We start from the raw sequence: 23,407 nt of genomic DNA, 5'->3' as shown, positions 1-23,407 counted from the left end.
AAAGAGGGGCAGGAGAAGGAAGACAAGGCTGGGGGTGAGCAATGAGGCAACCGAGTTTTACTGGTGGTACCAAATTGTTCTGGGACAGAAGGGGAGCCTGTGTTAATGGCGCCTCCACCCCAACCAGCCACTGCACAGAAAGGGTAGTAGGACCCTATCAAAGCATTTCTGCAGTTTCAAGTCCAGACCTGACCAAAGCTATCTAAAGACATCAGGGACATTTGGCTCAGAACCTCAATACCTTAAGGTCTGCCTCTCCCATACAAACCGACCCAAACCCTGCGCTTGGTGCCCAATGCCCTTCTCTATGTCCTCCCTCCCAGAAAGGTTTGGAAGGCTGCAACAAGAGCACTGGCCTTTTCTGTGGTGGCTCCCCATCTGTGGAATGTTCTCCCCAGAGAGGCTCACTTGGCACCATCATTAAATGTCTTCAGGTGCCAGGCAAAAACATTCCTCTTTACCCAGGCCTTTGGCCATTAAATATTCCATGGCCTGTTAAAGCGCGGGGGGGGGGGGGGCAGACTGCTATTACAGTTATTTTATTATCATGCTGTCTATTATTATGCTATTTATTATGTTTTCATTATTGTGCTCCGTAAAATGTGTTCTTAAATGTTGCTCACCACCCTGGGATCTTTTGACAAAAGGTATATCAATTGAATAAATAATAACTTTTTTCCACTGCTTAGGAATGTCCACCTCTAACAGGGTGCTGTTTAGTGCTGGGGAAAAACCTAAGATGTGCCAACATTTTTTTTGCTACGTTGCTCCCTGGGAGTGCAGCAGAGTGGCGCTCCCAAATCAATGCCTCTGAGAAGCAACTGAAGAGGAGTGGAGGAGCTAGGAGGCCACTGAGCCTGAAACCTGCTCTTGGGTGCCAAAGGCACTTGATGGGAGTTAAGCAGATGTTTGTTGGAGAGCAACTGATCCAGGGATAAGAGGGATCACTCTTTTTTAGCAGGTCTAGAGGCTTTCCCACTGTGCTCCTCTGCGGAGGAGAAAGATGCCAGCCATCTCTTGATCGCACATCATAATCCTATGGGAGCACATAATCTCACAGCCGCATCCAGCTCCCCGAGAGTCTCAGCCTGGGTTTCACTTGCTGTTCTTTTTTAAACTAAGCAAGCATCCAAGTTAAACAAAGCTGTAAAGAAACACCAGAAGGAATAGATTGTGATGGTCAAACAGTTGGAGGCAATGGTGCTTCTCTGCCTTGTGTGGACTGCTCCCTGCTCCCCCCCCCCCAAACTGGCAAGCCAGAATAAATGATATGAGATAAGAGATGCTTATGCAAAAATAATTGAATTGAACGGAATTCAGCTCTCCTTGGCACCAGCCCCCAGCAAAACTGGCCAATTCTACCCAGAGTGACTTTGCGAGGGGTATGTGAGCCACTTTCCCCTTCAGCTGAAGACGCTCTGGTGATATTTAAATGGGGGAGGGAGAACCAAACCAGGAAGCACCCCACCCCAAACTCCAGTAATGAGCAAGCAGAAACGCTCTTGGCTGCTGATTGGGAATGAAGGCTGAAAGCTGCAGTCCCTGCAGAGGGAGAACACAAAGTGAGATGCCATAAATTAAGCCCTGGCGCTTGCCAAACGAGACATGTTTTTCGCTGCCTCAGTCAGTCCTGTCCGCTATTCAGGCCGCTATATACTCAGACGGCTGGCGGAGCTTAGATTCTGATTTGCTTCCCCTCACCTCCAGCCCGCTTGCTCAAGAAAGCTCCCTTATGGAGTGGGGTGTGCTTGTGTGTGTGTGAACCTGAGCCTTCAGAAAGTAATTCACTATAAACGCTTTATTTCTTGCCACAAAGGGAGGAAAGGGATAAAAGGAGAGCTCAGAAATCTCTTCTGTGGTCAAGCAAATTCATCACTTTGAAGTCTCAGGACTGAGACCATCTTGTTGTTGATACTTTCACGCTCCTCTGGAAGCCCTTTTCTTGCAGGAACGGGGGCCGAAGAGCAAGGCAAAAAATGCTTCAAATAAATAAGTTCACTCCACACTCATTTGCATGGATGGAAGCAAATTGCTTTAAAATTTGCAATCTACATGCTCCCCCTTCTCTCTGATTTTAATGAGTCTTAGTGGGCTACAGACACCTCCGCAAGGTTGAGTCAACCTTACAACTTGCAAAAACAAACAAACAAACAAACCCCAAACTACATTTCTTTGTGATCTTCAGCGGAAATTCCTCTCTCACCTTGTCCTTATCCAGCTAGGCTGGACCTTCCATTCACACCTGGTGCCTGTGGTGCGTACTATTCCGAATAAGAGACACAGGTTATTTTTTTAAAAAAGAGAACCAGTGTGGTGTAGTGGCTAGAGCGCTGGACTAGGATTTGGGAGACTGGGGTTCAAATCCCCATTCTGCCACGAATCTTGCTCATTGACCCTGGGCTAACTCTCTCAGCCTAACCTACCTCACGGGGCTGTTTTGAGGATGAAATGAGGAGAGGGAGAATTGGGTATGCCACCTTGAACTTCCTTGGAGGAAAGATGGGATATAAATGTAATCATCATCATCACAGGTCAGTGTGGTATAGTGACTAGTGTGGAGTCCCAGGTTCAAAATCCCCACTCGGGCATGAAGCTCACTGGGTGACCTTGGGCCATCTCTCAGCCTAACCTACCACAAAGGACTATTGTGAGGATAAAAAGCAGGTACTGTCCTTGGAGGAAAACTAAGATATAAGCATAATAAATAAGATCAGCTGCAAGCCCTGTTTATGCAGGAAAGGCATCTCTCTCTCTCTCTCTCTCTCTCTCTCTCCCTCACAAACACACAATTACATTAAATCCCTTTTCTTTTTTTTCTTAAAAACAAACCAACCAGAAGGGTTGGGCTTTTTTTCTCGGAGGAAGACCTGCTTCACCCACCCATTCCCACAGCTCTTTTTCCAACCCAGACGAGAGAAAAGACCCACAGATACGTTCACAAGTTGGTCTGAAATGAAAAAAAGAACCAGCTCCCTCCCCAAATGATTAAAAAATCTCCATGCTTGGTCTTCTGGAACCAATTCTCACTCACGGCAGGCTTCCTGGGAAATGGCTATCATCAAGCCTTCCCATGGCCTTGGGTGCTGGCACAGTTTAAGTGTCTGAGCAGCAGGAATGTTCATAGATATTCCGCAAAACCTCCAGCAGTGGAGTCAGTAGCGAGGCAGTGCTAATTTCAACCCACAGAAGCCAGGGTTCAAACCACCCAATTTTACAGGGGTTTCTGAAAGATGAAGCGTGTTTTTACTTCAGTATTTCTCTCCAGTTGTGTTTCTTTGATTTGGAGGCTAATAATAATAATAATTAATAAAAATAAAAATAAACACTACTGTTTCCCTGTACACCCAGATAATCTGTATGGGTATATTAGATATCTCATTAATCTCTCATTGGCCAAAAAATTGTCCAACATGGCTTTGACTTTGCAGAGTTAACATAGATTATGTGAGCTCGACCTCACACTGTTTGACTATGTTCAAAGACCACCAAGGAGGGTGGCTGCTTTTTGCCCAGCATTTGTGGGCGCAATATATGGCTGCTTGTTGCTCCTCAGAGAAACAGCACAAATCCTCCAGGACTGAACAACCTTTACCAACAAATCTGAACGAAAGCATAAAAAGTCCCACCGATCTCATTCTACCAGCTCCTCTGGGACAAGTAGGTGGCAGGCTGTTTTTTAAAGCACTGCTATATTTGCTTGCCTTTCTCCACAAGGATGCCTTTTCCCAGCTACAGGCTGGGCAAGCCCGTCTAAGGGAGGTGCAGATAGTGAGGTCACATGTCAGAGCCCATGCCGCACTGGCAAGGGAATCTGGCTTAAATGGAAGGAATTGGTGGGTGGGGGTCAGAATAGCAGATGGTAGGTGGTTAAATATAGCACCCGGAAGATGAGAACACACCTCCTGTCACTGTATGAGATGCGGGGGGGGGGGGGGCTGGCTCTTTCTAGCCACTCCAAATAGAGCAAACTTAAACCCCAAACTGGGGATTGGGGAAGAAACGTGGGGGAGATGAGACAGGGGGTAGTGGTGAGGTGATTATGGACCAGCATAATGAAAGATAACTAGCCTGGCATAGCTCCTGCAGAATACATTAACTCTCTATGGAACACTGAAGTGCCAACCTGAAGCAGGTTGGTATAGTTACCTGGAGCTATATAAAAAAAAAACTCCAGGTCACCAGAGTGCCAAACAAGAGGCTCACACCGCTGTTTTGAGATGCATTTCCTTTAACCTATCTCTTGCACCATGAGTACGTGCACACAGGATTCAGAATCCCTCTGGTTCAGAATCTAAAGGACTCCAGAAAGACTTGGAACCGGCGTCTCGTTTTACGGGTTGCTGGAGACTGAAAAATGCCAGCACAAGAACTACAACCTTCGTAAGCGAGTAAAGCAATTTATTACGCCAAAGGAAGGAGATCATTCCAGGGTGGCAAATGGCGAGGCGTCCTTTCTGTGCTGAAGGGGGGAGACACCCAGATACTTTCAAGCAATGTAATGTATGCAGTAAATGGGCTTCTCATGCCCTGGACATCCCTCAAGCTAAACAACCGTTCGATTGGAATACATGCACTACAGCAAAGAGAGTGCCTTTAGCACATTAGAATTGCTGGCTTCCAAAGTATAAAGTTGTCCAGCGCAGCAGGTCTGGGGTAGTCGGGAGAAAGGTGGGCATCTTGCCATTTGGCTTGGTGAACGATCTCTCTTCAGGTGTCCTGGCAGCCATGGGTTCTACACTTCCCCAGCCTCAAGAAAGCCAGAAAGCACACCCCATGGCCATCAAAGGCATTTTCAAGAGACACAGGCTTTGAGATCATAACCCAAAGGTAAGGTCTTTATTGTGATCAGCGCCCCACCCATCGAAAAACCAAACAGTAAATATTTTCAAATAAGACTGCTTGCTATAGTTTTCAGAAGTTTTGTTCTAATGACAATGTTTTAATAAAAAATAAACCTTTTTACAAAGAACACAGATTTCAAACATGAAACAACTGGTTTCTATGTGTTTTCTCTCCCTCTGTAGAATACAAGACGACAGTCAAGCAACCCAGACAAGCCCTGGCTAGGGATAAAGTGGAAGGCCACAGACCAGGCTAATTGCGGAGGAAAGTCGAGAAAGAACCAGGCAGCTAGGGCTGAAACACAGGCAGAGAGGGGGACAGTCCTTGCTCCAAGGTCACAGACGTACAGCGGAGACATGCTGGAGAGAGGCGGCAGCGGCAGCAGTGGCTGGGTTGGTGGAGGAAAAATCAAAGCAGAAAGAAAGCAGCCCTAAATTAAACACATTATTCCTCAAGGGCCGAGAGCAGGGTAATTATGAGCAGAGTGATGAAATTGGAGGACCCTAAGGTTAGGCTACAGCGACTCCATACCAGGTTTATCCATATGGTCTAAATTTAAAGCAAAATTAGGTATCTTCATAGGTGAAATATTGTCAGAATAGGCAAGGGTTTGTGGTTCGTGAATCACCATGGGGTCCATTCAGGTGGGCTGTGGCATGTCTGTGGATGTGTGGGGTGAAGACAGGTGGTGCCACATTCATCATATTAAATATCCATATTGATTTTAACTGTATTTTCATTGCTTCTTTTATTTCTTACAATGCATTTTATTGTGCTACTATGTGAATTCTATGGAATACAATAAAATGCAACATATAATAAAGAAAAGGAGAAATAAAAATACACTTAAATACTGTACAGCATCTAGCACAGCACATTGCAATCAATGCAGCATGCAGAAAAGACATTAAGTGGACTGCGAAGATGCCTGGCGATGTTCAGGAGGAGGTTTGTGGGAGGCAAGAGCAGGGGGGAGCTTGGGGAACTCCTGGAATAAGCTAAACCCAGGAAGCAGAGTCATATCCCAATGACTAACTTGTACCACTGATTCCAACGGGGGCTTAACCTGTGTTCCAGCCCAATATCTAATTATACAAGGAGGAACCAGTTTGGAACATAGGATGCTGTCACATTCTGTCACCCTTCAGAATGACCAGTCAACAGGTCTTGGGGCAATACAATGCATAGGAACTTAGGATGTTGCCTTACACTGAGTCAAACCACTGGCCCACCTGGATAGCTCAGTAGGTTAGAGCATGGTGCTGAAAACACCAAGGTTTCAGGTTCAATCCCTGTATGGGATGACTGCATATTCCTGCATTACAGGGGTTGGGCTAGATAATCCTCGAGTTCCTTTCAACTCTATGATTCTATGGATCAGCAGTGTGTATTGTAGACATCAGGCTTGCGAGATCTAGTGTGTTTCACCTGGTACAAAAGATAAACATCTTTCAGAGCCCAAGAATTTATTTTGGGCTCCAAAACTGAATAGAGCTCACAGGTTTTCCTCTCCTGGAAACTGCCCCCCTTACTTTTTTATTTTCTTTTGTTAGAGTTTCCTGAAGTCAGTTTTGTTGGTATTGCTGAACAACTGAGAATCAGATTGCTGATTTACTTCCTTGCTGATTTACTTCACAGCACCCAGATAACCACCAGTAGATCCTGATCCATCTTCTGGCCACCCCTAATCTATACTGACTGGCAGCTGTTCTCCAGGGGTTCAGGCAGGAGTCCCTCCCAGCCCTTCCTGGAGAAGCCAGGGATTGAATTTGGGACCTTCTGTATGCAAAACCTTGTGCTCTGCTCCTGAGCCATGGCCCTTGGATCACAACTGGTCCCCAAGGATCACCCCCCTTTATTGCCCAAAATACGCAAGAGAATTTCTACCATGGCTAAAGGCAATTTCACACATGTGTGTTGATCATTTGATGACTGCCAAATTATATGGGGGGGGGGGAGAGAGACACGGACTGATGGCCTGCCTGAGAGAATGGGCTGCCTTGCATTGCCTCCTACCATTTCAAAAGCACTGCTTTTCAAGAGTCGGTTCACACATCCAGTTGAGAGTCATCCAGCGACAAAAGGAGCCTGCCTCAACTAGCAGAACAGAACCCACGGCTGCAACCCAGAGAGAGGCTGAAAAGCATGCAAAGGCACACACAATTAATTTCTGCAGGACAGAGCCTGATGGAGCGCAGCCAGCAAGCAACACCAGAGAGGCGCCTCTGGGAAACTTAATTCAGGAGAAGAACATCTTTCTGCTAAACTAAATCCACCATTCATGGCAAAGGTGATATGAGAAAGGCAGGTCAAGGCATATTTTTCACACCGATATAGAACAAGGTCACTGTGCAATCTTCTGCTGCTTCGAGGTGACAGTCGAAGACATGCTTTCAGAATCCCCAGGCCAACCTTTCCGCGTGCACCCTGCAATCTTATTTTAGAATTCTCTCTTTCGGGAAATATAGCTCTGCTCGTCACAACTCCCCTTTCATTTGCACCAGCCTGAAACTGAGAATGTGCGGTGTTACCCAAGACGGGTCCTGGCACACAAGGAGGAGAGAGAGGCTGCGCTTGCATTCAGAATATAACACGGGCTGCCGATGGCACACCACTGAGCATAACTCTGCTCACAGAAGCATGGAGTGGAAATAAACAAGGTTGCAATAGGCGCCTTTTTGCCAAGTGGAGATGCTCACAGCTGTGCAACCACAATGAGCTGTGTGCAAGTGTTAGAGGCTTTCAGAACCTCATGGGGTTTTCGGCAACGGCCGCTCTAGGGAAAAGGAGGAGGACACAGTCCAATGCTCAGATGACACCCTCAGCCACTTTGTGGCATTTCAAGAAGAAACCATTTGAGCTACTGATGCAAATGGGGCCAGAGAGCGTGAAACTGAATTCATGTACTCTGTTGTTGCTCTCCTCTTCTCATTTTAAATGCCAGGCATGGAAGCATCTGTACTGAAGAAGGCCAAATGAACTACAAACTCAAACAAGTGGCCACACGATCCCTTGATCATCAGGGCATGGCAGGCGATTTGCAACCCAACCCAGTTATTTAACAATTATGTTGTTTTGCTTTTCTTTTGCTCATGCACTTCATTTATGCTGTGGTCCCCCTCCCACCTGAGAACGCCTCAGGAGGTCCCCCGGTGCCTCCCCATTTAGATGCCGAAGAGACTCAGAATGGCTGGACTTCCATGCTGCTTCTGCTGCATCCTCATAGATCTTCAGGCCATGTTCTAATAAAAAGAGCGGACAGCAACCAGTGCTTCACAAGGACCATATTTTGAACTGAGATAAGGGACAAGAGACCTGCAGCTTTGGCTCTGACCCACCTTCGGCTCCAACTCATTCCTGAATTGCAAGAGGTTGGACTCGACGGCCCTTTGGGTCCCTTCCAATTCTATGATTCCCACTAGAGCAGTCTTTGGTGTTCTCCAGATGTTGCTGGAGTCCAGCTACTATAACCCCTTACCACTCGCTGGGGTTGATGGGAATTGTAGTCCAAACAGCACCAGGAGGACCCCAGGTTTATGTCTGGCACACTCCTATTTCCATGTACTGGGGTGTGGAGAGGTGCAAGATCCTGTGGCCTCAAGGTATTTCACCAGCTGAGATGAAGCTGCCCTATGCCTGGTAAAAGTAATAACTGCAAAAACGACTAGTTTCCTTCCCCACAGCCTGACCCTCCAAAGGCAACACCTCAGCTCATCCCTTGGCAAAGCTGTGCCACTTCTGCACATGGCTGCTACCTGCGGCCCATGAAAACTGCTGTGGGAAACCCCCACCTACAGTCATCAACCCAAATGGAGAACAGGCACAAACCACTGGACAGCCTGCAAGCCCCCCACCTTCTCGGCTGCGATGCTCCTGCTCCTGCAAAGGAAGGCAGAAGTACCCTTCCTCTCGTATGCTGGAATTACCATTCTACTCACAGCAGGTCACTGACATCCTCCAACCCTCCAGTGCAGTGTCTTGAAACAGAGAAAGAAAAAGCCAGCAGAAAACGAAAGAAAAAACACACAACCAGACAACTTGCAGCCTGCCAAGCTGCCCGCATCTGCTTATTGCTCCCTATTTCTGGTTAGAAATGCTTACTTATTTGAAGCCCATTTTATAGAACTAATAAACCGTCGGAAATTTTAAAATAACTCGCGTTCTTGTATGAAACGATCACAGCTGTGCTACCTAATTCCACAGGACGCTGCCTGGAGAGACATTTCCATAGAATGCCAATAAGCAATTGCTGTAAACACCCAGATGGCTGATTTTTATCACCGGATGCAGAGGCTTCGGCTCACAATGCGGCTCTCCTCTTTATCGCTCAACAGCCGCGGCAAAATGCAGCCGCCTCCTCACTGGAAATGTCAGGCTCCTGAAGTCAAGGGGAAGGAGTGCAGGGTGACAAGTGCCGCCCCTCACTTGCTCACCTACCCCCTTCCCTGGACTGTCCTCTCTCCACAAAGTCCCATGACCCAGTCCCAGGAATAATGGAAATTACAAAACATCTAGGTTTTCATGTGCCATGACCCTATGTATGTGTAAACTGCTGCATGGGGTGAACGAGATGATCCTTGTGGGATCCTTTCAACTTTACAATTCTGTGATTCTATGTACACATGCAAGAAACAGCAAGAGCAGGTAGGAGTGGACAGGGCTGAAAGGAAAAACGAAACACGCCAAGGTGGGTCCCTTTTGGCAATGAACTGAACTCTTTGTTGCCATTCCAGACATACAGGGCTTATACCATGGAGATGCAGGGACAGGATAACGTCTCTGCCTTTGTGCACAGAACACCAGGGCCGTGAGAGCTTTCCAACATCAAACCTCAAGCTTAGGATGCATGCCCTACTATTCACCCCACCCTACCCACAAATCTCCATGAAATGGGTTCAAAGTAGGTGTGAAGGAGAGGCAACTGACCTCGGGCAAAGCAGGATGACACACAAGGAGTTGCTTCCAAGAGACCCCCCCCACCCTCTCATGTCCATTTTAATATGTAATTTAGAAACATGGAAAGTGAGTAGAAAGTTTGGTTGAGGTAAGGAAACTGGGACTTCTCTGCACCTGCCTGTCTGCTTCATCCTGCCCTCTCTCCCTCACACAAGCTCTTGTCTTTCAGCTTCCACTCATCTCCACGGCCTCAGGCAGCCAACTCCCATATCCCAAGAGGAGGTGTATTTGGCAGAGTGCACTGGGACCACTTCCCTCTCAAAACCACCACCACCACCACCACCACCACCACCACCAACAAGTGGTGAGTCTCCATTAAGTAGTTGGTAAGGTACTATGCCATTTTGGAGCATTTATAACCAGGCATAGTACTAAAGGCAAAAACACACACACATCACACCCATATATTATGAGGATTACCGTTTAACATGCTTATATGCCGCTTTTTGTCAGAAGTGGCCTCAAAGCAGCTTACAAAATAAAAATAAATAAATAAATAAATAAATATTACAAATCACATAATACAGTTAAGATAACAGTGAAATATCAGCAGCACCCACATCAAGAATAAAACCACAGTATTAAGCCACACATGTGACCTGTACATGGCTGGTTCCTGACCCCAACTTCACAAAAGAGCCTGTATGCAAGAAAAAGGGAGGAATCCACCCAGCCTGGCAGTTCCGCGGCTGCGTTCCTTTCAATTGTTCTCGTGCCTCGGCAGAGCCTGGTGGATTGCTCCCTTAACAGTTTTAATTTAATTTTCCAGCGATAACACTGTTGGAGCAGAAGAGAGAAAGGCTGCCATAAAAGAAAAGAATTAAATTATATACTGTAAAACGGTTTGCATCCCCGGGGAGCGAGCAGGGAACAAAGAGTTGTTTGGAAGAAAGAGAGATGTCGATAGATAAACCTTTGTGTTCTTAGAACGAGTAGCCTCTCATTACCATCGCTGTGCTGTGGACACAGGAAGGGAAAAAAATATTTAAACCTGGGCCTTGAGGAAGGTCTGGAGGCCCTGAGGTAGGCCATTGGGGCTGATGGAAGCACAATCATGCTGGTGGCAACTGATTGGATTCCCAGTCCAAAACCATCTGGAAGGCACCAGGCTGATGACGGCCAATATCAGTTTTGCCCACATCAGCTCCGGTTCACAGAGACTTCATCTACTTCATCTACTTCCACAGTTTCTTGCTACACCTGAAACAATTTTTTGAAACTGTCCTCCAAACCAGAATGCAAACCATGGTTTGAAGCTGGCTGGGCCACCTTGCTCAGGAGGCAAGCACAAATCTTGCTCGCTGGTGAAGGTGGAATGTGCAGCTAGAGTCTGATCGTACCAGAAAGCAGCAGAAGCTTGCCCCCAAAGCACCATGGTTTGGCTGAACTGAACCATTGCTTTGGTTAAATGTTTGCTTGCCTTCTGATGCTGACCTTAGCAGAGGCAAGACAAAAGGTACCCTGGACAGCTCCTTGAGTTCTGCATGAGGGCAGAGCTTCAGGTGCAGTTAATTCTCAACTTGCAGCTTTGTTCCTCCTTCACTTAGAGCAGGCACCCCCAAACTAGGCCCTCCAGATGTTTTGGGGCTACAATTCCCATCATCCCTGACCACTGGTCCTGCTAGCTAGAGATCATGGGAGTTGTAGGCCAAAAACTTCTGGAGGGCCGAGTTTGGGGGTGCCTGACTTAGAGGTACTCTTTGCTGAAAGGGCACCAGCCTCTCTCTTCCAGCAGTCATTTACTTCAGTAGAGAGGGGAGCCTTTAGTTGCATGGAGCCTTCTGAGATGGACTGCTCTGAGTCAGAGGTGGGCAATGTCTTTGAGTCAGAGGTGTACTGGCTCCTTGAGCTCTCCTTACCCACCTCCAGCATGACACAAGCAGAGCCTGGTAAGTTCTTAGTTGAAACAGCACCTAGAAAACTCACCATCATATCCACCTCTAATTGTGCAACGAGTCAGAGAGGAAGATGAAAACGCAGCTACCCCACGCTGGGCTAGGTGACAAAAGGTATTTTGAGATATGTTTTATTTTTGGAGTCAGGAAGCGGGGGGGGGGGGAGATAAAACGCCCAGCTGTTTCTTTGTTGGAACTGCTTGGAACCTGAGACAAGTAAGGCCCCTTGCTCTCTACAAACCCTGGACCCTAAAACATGGTTTGGGACTCATGCACTAGTGCAGCCCATCAAAGGTGTCTTCTATTTAGTTGCAGAGTTAAAACCAGACACTTGCAGGACAGAGTACCTTTCCAAGGATGCCAACTCCCAACCAAGAAGTGCTGTCTTACTCTATTTACATAAGAGAAGGTATTGGCCAGAAACAAATGCTCCCTGCATGTGATTTGTACCACTTGAGAGGGGTGGGTCTAGAGACAAGCATATCCAGCTCAGCCAAGGATGAAGAAAAGTTGCCAAAAACGGTAGGGCAAGAATTCCTCTGCCAAGGTCCCACCTCCATCAGCCACACCCAGGGTAGATCTAACCACCCTACTGTCAGTCTTGATGTCAGATTCCTTAGGCCTAAAATGAAATGGCCTTTAGGCTGCCCTAAAATCCAGACAGCCTCTTTGATCTGCAAGTTCTGGGTGCTAAGATAAGACATGGAAACTTCTATTGGACAGCAACAATGGAGCAGGTTTGGAAGTGCTTTTAAGTACCTAATAGGGAAAACAACCCAACACATCATTTTAGTGTACACAAAAACGATGCACGAAGTTCATAACCAATTCACCACACCACAACTGGAGTAAAAAAAAATAAAAATAAAAGAGCAGAACGCTTACGACAATGATGGATATAAAGCACCAGCTGTTCAGGGGGGAAGAGGGGGGCAGATAATGAAAAGGAAAGGAAAGCCACTTCTGAAAGACACTTTTTATTTGGGCAAGCTTTTAGCCGCAGGGAATCCGCATTGGTGTTGTGTTATTTCAGCTGCATGTTTATATCGGCAATATATTTGGCATTTTACACAACTGTTATCTTTTAGGATGCTGTACAATGCTCAGACTTGAAGATACGACCAAATATGAATATAAAAATACATTCCATAGTTTGAGAGAAGACTTTGAAGAGAGGAAATGCCGCTGTGTTCATCAGCCCAGACTGAGAAAGCTCAGGAATCTTTGAACCAGGCCACTGTCCAAAACATGTGACAATCGTTTAAAAAGCCAGGCAGTTACTGATCTGTAGCCATCCTGATCCAAGGAGGCTCAAGGTAAAGCTCAGCCCAGGGGCTTTAGAAAGTTAGAGAAGTTTGGCACCGATTTGAGTCTTAATGCTGGAGCGCTTCAAGACACATTAGTGCACCTAGATGCTGCAACTAATTGCAAACACAGCTGGGAGGCTAGATCAAGGAATCTGGGCCTTGAAACAAGGACATATCAGGGACTGAGACTAGATCTGGCTCAGTGAACTATTGTGGGCCTGGAAGCCTGACTCTCTGCTCTTCCTTGGCCAACATAGGAGCTTATTCGTGCCTGCTGCGTGCCACGATCCAGCTCATGCCACTGGACTTTGAAGTCCTAAACTAAAAGCTGCATGCCCCCCGCTGTCTCAGTAGTTCCAACCATGACCCTACATACCACAAGAAGGACTGGGGTGATGGGGATGCAAGCCCCAGCTCTGTACCACACACACTCCACTACTGTCTATTCTAATTGGCAGCAGCCCTCCAGAGGTCTGGTGTGTTCTGCTGAAGATGCTAGGGAATGAATTTGGGGCCTTTGGCATAGAAAGCAGGTCCTCTGTCACCAAGCTAGGTGCCATCCAAGACCCAGTTAAGCCAGTATGCCAAGAGACTGGGCACACTGGCTCAAGGGGTGCAACTGCAGCTCTGCAGCATGTGACTAGGGGCTGCATTTTGTCTGGGGCAGAGGCAAGAGTGAGAAGATTGGCAGATGGCTGTAAGTAGGAGTTTTACAAACCAACACTGCACCTACACAAATCCATGGCACACCTGGGAAAGGGTCTCCCTGCATTGCTGCTTCTGGCTGACATTTTGACAGCTTTAAAATACACAAGCCTGAAACACGAAAGTGCCTGGGTTTATTGGTTCTTGAGCTGGGAGCAGCTTCATCAATGACGGCCGTTTGCCTGAGAGCATGATTAAGTTATTTCGAAAACGGGCCCTCGCTTTGCCTCTGGAGAGATTCCAAACTTTCTGCACTTGTTTTGAAATTTTGAGTTGCTGCTGGAAGGTTCATGTGACTTGGCACGGCTGGGCACTTCTCCTGCTTTGACGCCTCCCAGCTCAACTTGGGGAGCATCCTGGGCTGCAGGCAGTGGAGAATGCTGATCCAAGAACCATGAGGTTTCACTCAAAAGCTCTCAATGCACGTGCATCATTCTGTCCTCCACCCTTAATGCCCAACCATTCCTGCCTATGGCCTCTATGCTTCCAGCTCTGCCCCTCTTCATATAGTTCTGGCTCCTACACCTGGAACTCCACCCCTCAACACCTAACTGCATGGTGTGATTCCCATCTCACAATTTCAAAACCTACATTGTCTGTAACTTAACCTTTTTTCTTTTGGCCTAACTGTTTCATCCTTATCCCCAACCAAAAATGCATTGGCTTACTCACATTTTAACCTTGGTGCGCCCAACCCTCCCTTCTGTTGTTTACCTTTGCTTCTGGACACTTACTAGACATCATGATGGTTGAGCTTCTCCAGGACCAAGTGTGTGCCCTTCTGGAAGCTTCATCTCACCTTTCATGCATTTCTCCATTAAGGAAGTACAATAACTATGACCACAACATCAACCTAGACACACACACACAAGCTCCCAGCACCTGCTATCTCAGGAACACTTCCTCCATGCCAAGAGGGCACTCTAGCTTTTTACCTTGGGGTTAGTCCGCTGCTGAAGCCTCCTCTCTTCCCTCTCTCTCTGCAAACGCTCAAATTCCTCCCTGATCTCAGCAGGCGTCCTCCTCCTTTCCACCACCTGCGGGAGAAGGAATCAAGCATTTAGAGGTTATTTGGCAGCAGGACAGCCAGCAAACAAACAAACAACTGTGGGGTGTTTAATCAGAGATGCAACTGGAAACGCTCGAGGGCTTTTAATTCTCTATAGACAGGCAGGCTCGGAAGGGCTTTCTGTTTCCTTTCTTCACGCTGCAACATTCTCTCTCTTTCTGTGTCGTTCCCTCCTAGACAAAGGCACAGAGCTTTTATTGTTTTATTTAGAGTTACCAGTTACACTCCTGGCGCCCGGCTTCGTAAAAACAAATGCACGCAATATGAGACCCTGGCAACCCTAGTAGGGAGCCCACACAAAACATGACGTCCATTGAACTGACAGTGTATGAGGATGTGAGGGTTTGATTAGCTGCTTGTGCGTGAAAACGTGCTCCCTCAGAGTTTGTGCGACCCCACAAACCTCCGTGTGTGACGGAGCTCCTCAGACATGTCTGCTCTAGTCACTAGTAGAGTCCGACAGTGGCTGTCTGCGGAAGCGTTTCCAGCAAAGAAGTTCCTTAACGGAAACGCGTCTCCTGGACTCACGGCGTGACAGTTTCCTGCGAGGTGTGGGTCTCCCTATGGGAGACTCCGATACCTCCCCACTGTTCTCGCTGGAAGCCTCCCTGAGCCCTCCCTCCTGCTCGCATTCCCTCAGAGACCCACTCCTCCCCCTGCTGGTCCCTGCTTCAGCAGTTGAGTCTCTTTCATCCTGCCTGAGTCCCTCCACCACCTGATGCTCTGATGGCAGTTCCCTGACATCCACCTCCCCTCCAGGGCCCCCCTCACCCCCTCCCAATTCCTCCCCCCTGGGAGGTGAAGGGCTAAAACCCCGAAACGAATCTTCCTCATCTTCTGACGTCTCGAACAATTCTCTCCATCGATCGTTGTCCTGGCCAGCTGCATCCTCCTCCTCTTCAGAATCTGGGAACCCCTCCAACTCCTCTTCCTCGTCGGTGGTGGCAAAGTATTCCCTTCGGAACCTCGCTACAGGCTGAGGTTTACGTGGGAACCTCTGATGAAAAGTCTCTATTAAAACCTCGTCATTAACATCCTCTGCCCTAACCCAGGTGTTTTCCGACTCCGGTTCCCCTTCCCACATTACCAAATACTCTACTTGATCTCCCTTCCACCTGGAATCGAGGATCTCCGCTACATGGTAGCTGTGTTCCTTCTCCTCCATTGCTGGTCCCCTAGTGACCCTCCCCTCACTGTCTCCTCTATACGGTGACAGCAACGACCTGTGAAAAACTGGGTGCAGCTTCATGTGGTTCGGTAACCGGAGCCTGAAAGCCACTGGATTGACCTGCTGTATGACTTCAAACGGACCCAGCCTTTTGGGTCTTAATTTCTTACAACCTCCTTTGAATGGCAACCCTTGGGTTGACAGCCACACCTGGTCCCCCACCCTGATGCTTTCACCTTCCCTTCTGTTTTTGTCTGCCTGCCTCTTATATTCCTCCTTAGCCCTGTTTAAGTTGAGTTGGAGCTGGCGATGGATCGCTTCCATTTCTTCCACGAACTGTTCTGCAGCTGGAACGCTCCAGTTCTCCCCCTCCCCCCCTGGGAAGGCTCTGGGATGGCACCCGTGATTAGCCAAAAAGGGGCTCATCCCCGTGGACACGTTCTCTGCATTGTTGTAGGCAAATTCTGCCAACGCCAACTTCTCCACCCAATCATTCTCTCTGTCATTAACATAACACCTCAAATATTGTTGGAGAACCCCATTTGCTCTTTCCGCCTGCCCGTTGGTTTCAGGATGACGGGCCGTCGAGAAATTAACCTCTACATGCAGTAAGCTCATGAGCTTCCTCCAGAACCTGGAAGTAAATTGTTTCCCTCGGTCTGAAACCACCCTCAAGGGGGCGCCATGCAACCTAAAAACATTCTCTACAAACAATTTGGCGGTTTCTTCTGCTGTAACCGCATGTGAGCAGGCTATGAAGTGGGCCATTTTAGTTAACAGGTCTACTACAACCATGATGGCTGTTTTCCCTCTAGACTTTGGCAGATCAGTCATGAAATCTATTGCCACTGCTTCCCACGGTCTCTCAGGTGTGGGCAGTGGTTCTAATAAACCAGCCGGCGCCTGCCTCTCCCCCTTGGCTCTTTGGCATTGTTCACACCCTCTCACATACTCCCGCACATCTTCCCTGACCTTGGGCCACCAAAATTCCCTGGTAACCAGCCACATGGTTTTGTGTTGCCCAAAGTGCCCTGCTGTGGGGCTATCGTGCAGCTGCTTGAGTACCTTCTCCCTCAATTCCCCTTCAGGTATATATAACGCTCCCTTATAATACAATGCCCCATTTCTCTCCTCAAAACCACCGGATTTGTCTTCCTCCCCTCTGAGATCCCTGAGTTTCCCCTGGGCGTATGCATCCTGCACCATACCCTCTACCAATTCCCTTTGCCCCACCAAAGTCGCCCCACACACCCAGCGGTCCTCTGGAATGATATGGGTTTCTTCGGGTGCTCCCTCCCCCTCCAAATATTCAGGTTTGCGTGAGAGAGCGTCCGCCCTAACATTCTCTGGGCCTGGCACATAACAAATCTCAAAGTTAAATTTGGAGAACTCTTGGGCCCATCTCAACTGCCTTTGGTTGAGCACTCGCGCCGTTCTCCAGTACTCTAGATTTTTATGGTCCGTGCACACTTGCACTTTATGTTGTGCACCAACTAGCAGATGCCTCCATCTCCGGAACGCCTCATGAATAGCAAGCAGTTCTCGGTCGTACACCGTGTAGTTCCTCTCGGATTTGTTCAGCTTCCGCGAGAAGAAGGCACACGGACGCCACTCTGACTCCTCCTTCCCCGGCTGCAGAAGAAGCACCGCCCCTATGGCTCTGTCAGATGCGTCTGTTTCAACCCTTAGCTTCTTTCGTAAATCCACATGCAGAAGTTGTTCTTCAGAGGCGAAGGCCCTTTTCAGTTCCTCAAACGCTCGCTCCGCCTCCGCCGTCCATACAAACTTCTTTTTACTGCTGAGACAGTCAGTGATGGGCGCCGTCAGATGGGCGAAGTTGCGGATGAACTTACGATAAAAGTTTCCAAACCCTAGGAACCTCTGCACATCCTTCTTGGTTTTGGGTGTTTTCCATTCCAGCACTGCCTGTACCTTGCCGGGATCCATGGCCAATCCCTTGTCTGACAGGCGGTACCCCAGGAATTCCACCTCCTTGGTATGGAACCGACACTTCTCCAGTTTGACCCACAGCCTGTTGGCTTGCAGTCTGCTCAACACTTCTCTGACGTCTCTCACATGTTGCTCCTCATTCTCAGAATACACCAACACATCATCTAGAAAGGCAACGCAATTCTTGTAGAGCAAAGGGCCCAGCACGTGGTTCATAAAAGATTGAAAACACGCGGAGCCTGCTTGTAATCCAAATGGCATAACGAGGTATTCAAACGCCCCCAAAGGGGTAAACATGGTGGTTTTCCATTCATCCCCTTTCCTTATGCGTATCAGGTTGTACGCCCCCCTTAGATCCAGCTTTGTGAAAATCTTTCCCTTCCTCACCCTGGTCAAAATATCATCAATTCTGGGCATAGGGAACGCCACCGGTTCAGTCACTGCATTCAGCCGCCTAAAATCACATACAAGTCTCGGCTTGTCCGCATTTTTTTTGTCCACAAAGAACACTGGGCTCCCCCCTGCTGCTTTGGACTCTCTGATGAAGCCTCTCTTCAGGTTCTTGTCAATGAACCCTCGCAACTCCTGCATTTCCCTGTCTGACATGGCATACAACTTGCCCACGGGAAGCTGTGCTCCTGGGAGTAAATTGATCTGACAATCAAAGGGTCTATGAGGTGGTAGTTGGTCAGCTTCCTTCTCGCTGAACACGTCGCTGAGATCTGCATACTGTGGTGGTACCTTCACCTTCCCCATTACTTCAGTCCCTGCTAGGGTGGCTTGGGCCCCTGCTGAACCCTTCTCCCCTTTGCAGTGTTCTAGGCAATGTGCTGAACCAAAGGACACCACTCTTTGATGCCAGCCAACCAGCGGATCATGTAGAGCTAGCCAGCTCATTCCCAAAATAATGGGAGCGCCTCCCAGGGTGGCCACATTAAACGCTATCAGTTCTGTGTGCCTTGCCACCCTCATTATCATTGGGACAGTCTGCAAGCGGACTCCTCCTCCCAACAACTCCCTGCCATCAATCGTGGTCACCTGCAGGGGGTTGCTTAAAGGGATGGTCTGTATCTGGTGTTCAGCAGCAAACTCCTTGCTCATGAAATTGCAGGAGCTGCCTGAGTCCAATAGCGCCTTTATTTTTAGGGGGTGCCCATTCTGCAGCTCTAGCGACACTTCAATCACTAGAGCAGGTCGAGGAGCTTCTGGCACGGGCACTTTCACTGCTCTTTGGCCTGGCTGCAGTGCCCCAATTGTGGCAACCAGGCGTTGGCTTTTACCTGCTCCGCTCCCCCTTCTTCTCCCCCCTCAACAGCTCCCACCATCCCTTGCCATTCCTTCCTCTGGGGGCAGACTCTGGCAAAGTGGCCTGGCTGTTGGCAGAGATAGCATTTCCGGGGGCCCTTTCCCTCCTTCTTAGCTCCCTCGCTGGTTTTTGAAAATGCGCGCGCGCGCGCTGTTCCGATTTCCATCGGCTCTGCCGGCGGGAAAGCTGGCTCAGGAATGTCTGGAATGCGGAACTCCTTCCAACGTTCCCCTCTCCCTTCCCGCCTCTCCAAGGCTCTTGCCTCCTGCCGCGCTCCTATGGTCAGCGCAGATTTGGTCAGCTGATCCATAGACTCCGCCCTGGGGCTCCGTGCCAGCTCGTCTTTCACCCCCGAAGAAAGACCTTCTTCAAATAGCATTTGAACGGGTGCCGCCGATAAATCCCAACTCAGTCTGTGAATCAGCATGGTAAACTCAGTCCAATATTCACGGACAGATCGACTTCCCTGCTTACAAGCCATTAGCTGTCTGCGCACCACCCCTTCCTCAATATCGCTGGAAAACATGATATCCATTGCACGAAAGAACTTCATTGTGTCCTTTAGTATGTCATTGTGCGTTGCCATTAGGGGTCGAACCCAGTCTCTAGCCCCTTTCTCAAGATGCCCAATTACAAAAGCAACTCGCGATTCCTCATCAGGGAACTCATCGAACTGCACATTAAGGGCATATTGCATCTCTGTCCTAAAAGCATGGTAGTCCTTGGGGTCCCCCCCAAATTTCTGCACCAATCCTGGTACCTTTCTGGGGAATTGCGTGGCTCTCCCCTTCTTGTCTGCATCCTGAGCCCTTCTCTCCTCCAACCTCGCCGTCTGCAGGGCCAGTTGAACCTCCAACGCTCGGTATCTATCTTCCAAGCTTGGACCAGCTCCAGCCCCTGCTCCTCCGGTTCCGGTTGGTTCGCTCATGATGCCTTCTCTTGCACAGGCAGCGTACAAAGACTGTCGGACTGCTGTGAGGGTTTGATTAGCTGCTTGTGCGTGAAAACGTGCTCCCTCAGAGTTTGTGCGACCCCACAAACCTCCGTGTGTGACGGAGCTCCTCAGACATGTCTGCTCTAGTCACTAGTAGAGTCCGACAGTGGCTGTCTGCGGAAGCGTTTCCAGCAAAGAAGTTCCTTAACGGAAACGCGTCTCCTGGACTCACGGCGTGACAGTTTCCTGCGAGGTGTGGGTCTCCCTATGGGAGACTCCGATACCTCCCCACTGTTCTCGCTGGAAGCCTCCCTGAGCCCTCCCTCCTGCTCGCATTCCCTCAGAGACCCACTCCTCCCCCTGCTGGTCCCTGCTTCAGCAGTTGAGTCTCTTTCATCCTGCCTGAGTCCCTCCACCACCTGATGCTCTGATGGCAGTTCCCTGACAGAGGATAATATAACAAAACAAGGAGCGCCATTCCAAAGAGAGACAACTGCTCAGTGCAGGATATGCCGGCACCCAGATAAATGAATTGCAAGCAGTAAATTGAGGTTCTTTAGTTTCCTGAGAATCCATCTTACACCAGCAACTTTTTTTTTGACTTTCAGGCCATAAATGGCAAAGCAGGCACAAATTACAATAATGGGAGCACACAAGTGCATTCAAACATGAGGTTGCTTTGCTGAAGCTCAACAGGTCTGGATCCAGTCAGTTCCTGTATGGGAAACCACCACATGTCCCCAAATGCACCTCCCTATGTTCTAGCATGGAAGGAAGGTAGGGTATAAATATAAGTGAATCTAAGGCCAGCAGCACAAGGCCAATTTCACAGGCACCGGGGGTTTTGCACTTGTGATAACAATCCTCACTTTTTAGAGTATTTTAAGAGGAAAGTATCATAACTCAGTGGCAGAGCATCTGCTTTGCATGCAGAATGTCCCAGGTTTAACCCCTGGCATCTCCAGGTAGGGCTGGGGGGAAAACCCTGCCTGAAACTCTGGAGAGCTGCTGCCAGTTGATGTAGACAATACTGAGCTACATATACATACTGTCTAAGGCAGTTTCCAATGTTCGAAGTGCTTCATCTACATTTTCTCAGGAATCTGTACAACCCCACAAGTGACACCAATACTATCTTCCCCCATATTGCAGATGTGGCATGCCTGTGGCTGGTGGGGCTTGTCTAAAGGGACCAAGTGAGTTCATTGGAAAAGGTTAAATTTGAAGCCGTGACTTCTGGGCTCAGTCTTTGGGTTGTATCCAAGGCTAGCCCTACACAGAGGAGGCCCATTGCATACAACTAAGCTTAGGTCCATTAATTTCAATGCCCTACTCTGAGTAGAATTTGGTTGGATACAACCCTTAGTCACTACACCAGAGTAACTCTCCAAACATGTACCTATAAGACTGCCTAAGCTAGCCGTTTCTTAAGACAGCAACCAAGGCCACAACAACTTTATCTGACAGGTGGAGATTTGCCTTTCCTAAGGAAGGAGCTGCATTCTGAGTGCCATAGAAATGTCATTTCCCCCAGAACAGAAACATTTCCTTGGCTGCAGAGGCCACCAACTCTGAAGACAGGTTGTAGCAGAAACTTTAAGAGGCCTGAGTTTGGGGATGAAATCACATCCATTCTCCCTACCCCCCCCCCCAATACCAGGTTCTAAAACTATTTGATGGAAACGAGGGGATTAAATCAGCTGAGTCTGGCAAGGCCAGAAGGGGTGAGATTTGTTGTGGAGAATCCGAACCGCTTAACCTCTGCAAACCTGAATTAATGACTTTAAATTACTTTATCTCTGACATTCCTTGTGGCAGGAGGAAGCAAAAAAAATGGCTCCAAGGGTCTCCATTCACTCAATTCCTAGGCATCAGATTATAGAGCATTCCAAACACATCTGACAGGGCTAACTGCAAGGTCAAGAACACCTGCCCCTTGGCATCCCAATGAGGCCAGCAAGAGCTTGATCCGTCTTCCGTGTTCAATGCAGTGGTTTTACTGGATACTTTTTAAAAACAGGCTTTCGATTTGTTCTTATTTGTTACATGTTGTATCTGGGTCCGTTCTCCAAAAGTGGCTTTTTCACTTCTCAGGCACCATGTGAGCTAAGCAAGCCTGGGAGGGAGGTTTGCTGTAAGCCGAACAGACACAACCTGGGTTATCTGCACACAAACTGGGGGCCACATCCTTTGTCTTTCATCACCATTGTTTACTGCCTCAACAGCTAGGCACAGATTCAAGTCTGTCCACTAGCTTACAATCTAAACGGCAGCAGACTGGGAGCGGGGGCTGTTAGTATGCTACTGAAAACTAGCGAGGGAAAAATGCCAGATTATAATTGCAAGTTTTTAAAGGGTGAGGAAATGCAAAGACAACTTAACAAAGCTTTGAAACTGTTACATGCAATATTTAAGAAACACTTCCAGTATTCTGAGTGTGACTATTTTTGCTGCAGCTACTGTTCTGTCATTTTATGATAAATCATATTATCAGTGTAGCATTCTTTCTGGTGTATTATTGTTGCATTTCCCCCCCATACATACATATTCTCTATTCTGGGACCTTGAGGTGAAGGGTAGATTGCAAATGCTTCAAATAAAATAGAAGGATAAATAGAATTATAGGGAAATAATAAGATCCAGAATTTGCTCTCACAAGATGCAGTGCTAGCCGCAAACATGGATGCTCTTAAAAGGGGGTTAGACAAATCTGTGGAGGATAAGGACTAGATGGGCCCTTGGCCTTATTCAGCAGCAAGGCTCTTCTTAGGTTCTCATGACATTTCCTGCTCATTGTTTAGATGGTATCACCACCCAAGTTTTGTTCCAGCAACTACATTCCCCTCTCTTCACGCCTTCACTTTAAGCTCCTTGTACTGTATGTACTTTCCAGTGTCTTCACATCCAATGCTCGTCTAGAGCAACCTTCTCTCTGTTGGTTCCTCTCTGGGGCTTTTGCTATACAGGACCCAAACTTCTTGTCCAGACTAAAACAGCAATCTCAACTGGACTCCCTCTGTGCCCTTTTCTCTCTCCCTGATTGATGCTCCCTCCCCCCAAAGCTGCTTATTTTAAATATTTCTTCCCCCAAAGCTGCTTATTTTAAATAGTTAACTTTCAAATTCTGCATGACAATTTCAGGAACTTGGGTCCATAATAATGATAGGTACCAGCCCAAATGCTCTTGAAGGCAGGGGGATCAAAAGTGAGTGGCTAAGAATTTGCACTGCATAACAAATAAGCCATAATAGAGATTACCACCCCAGGCCCCTCAC

General features: G+C 48.1%; 2 protein-coding genes across 2 annotated transcripts in view; both read right to left on the bottom strand.

The window, feature by feature from the left end:
• Window positions 1-23,407, bottom strand: part of ZBTB48 (zinc finger and BTB domain containing 48) — a 386,674-nt gene that overhangs the window by 55,811 nt on the left and 307,456 nt on the right. The gene's annotated exons all lie outside the window — the stretch shown is intronic.
• Window positions 1-23,407, bottom strand: part of DNAJC11 (DnaJ heat shock protein family (Hsp40) member C11) — a 60,603-nt gene that overhangs the window by 18,829 nt on the left and 18,367 nt on the right. Inside the window, exon 4 of the mRNA XM_083513064.1 lies at window positions 14,641-14,742. Coding sequence (XP_083369190.1) covers window positions 14,641-14,742 — 102 coding nt within the window. The remainder of the gene's footprint in view (window positions 1-14,640; window positions 14,743-23,407) is intronic.

The sequence above is a fragment of the Podarcis liolepis genome (genome assembly GCF_965112155.1).
Source record: "Podarcis liolepis genome assembly, chromosome: 7".
Lineage (NCBI taxonomy): Eukaryota > Metazoa > Chordata > Lepidosauria > Squamata > Lacertidae > Podarcis > Podarcis liolepis.
Note: the sequence above shows the minus strand (reverse complement) of the source record. Positions and strands in the feature narration are given on the sequence as shown.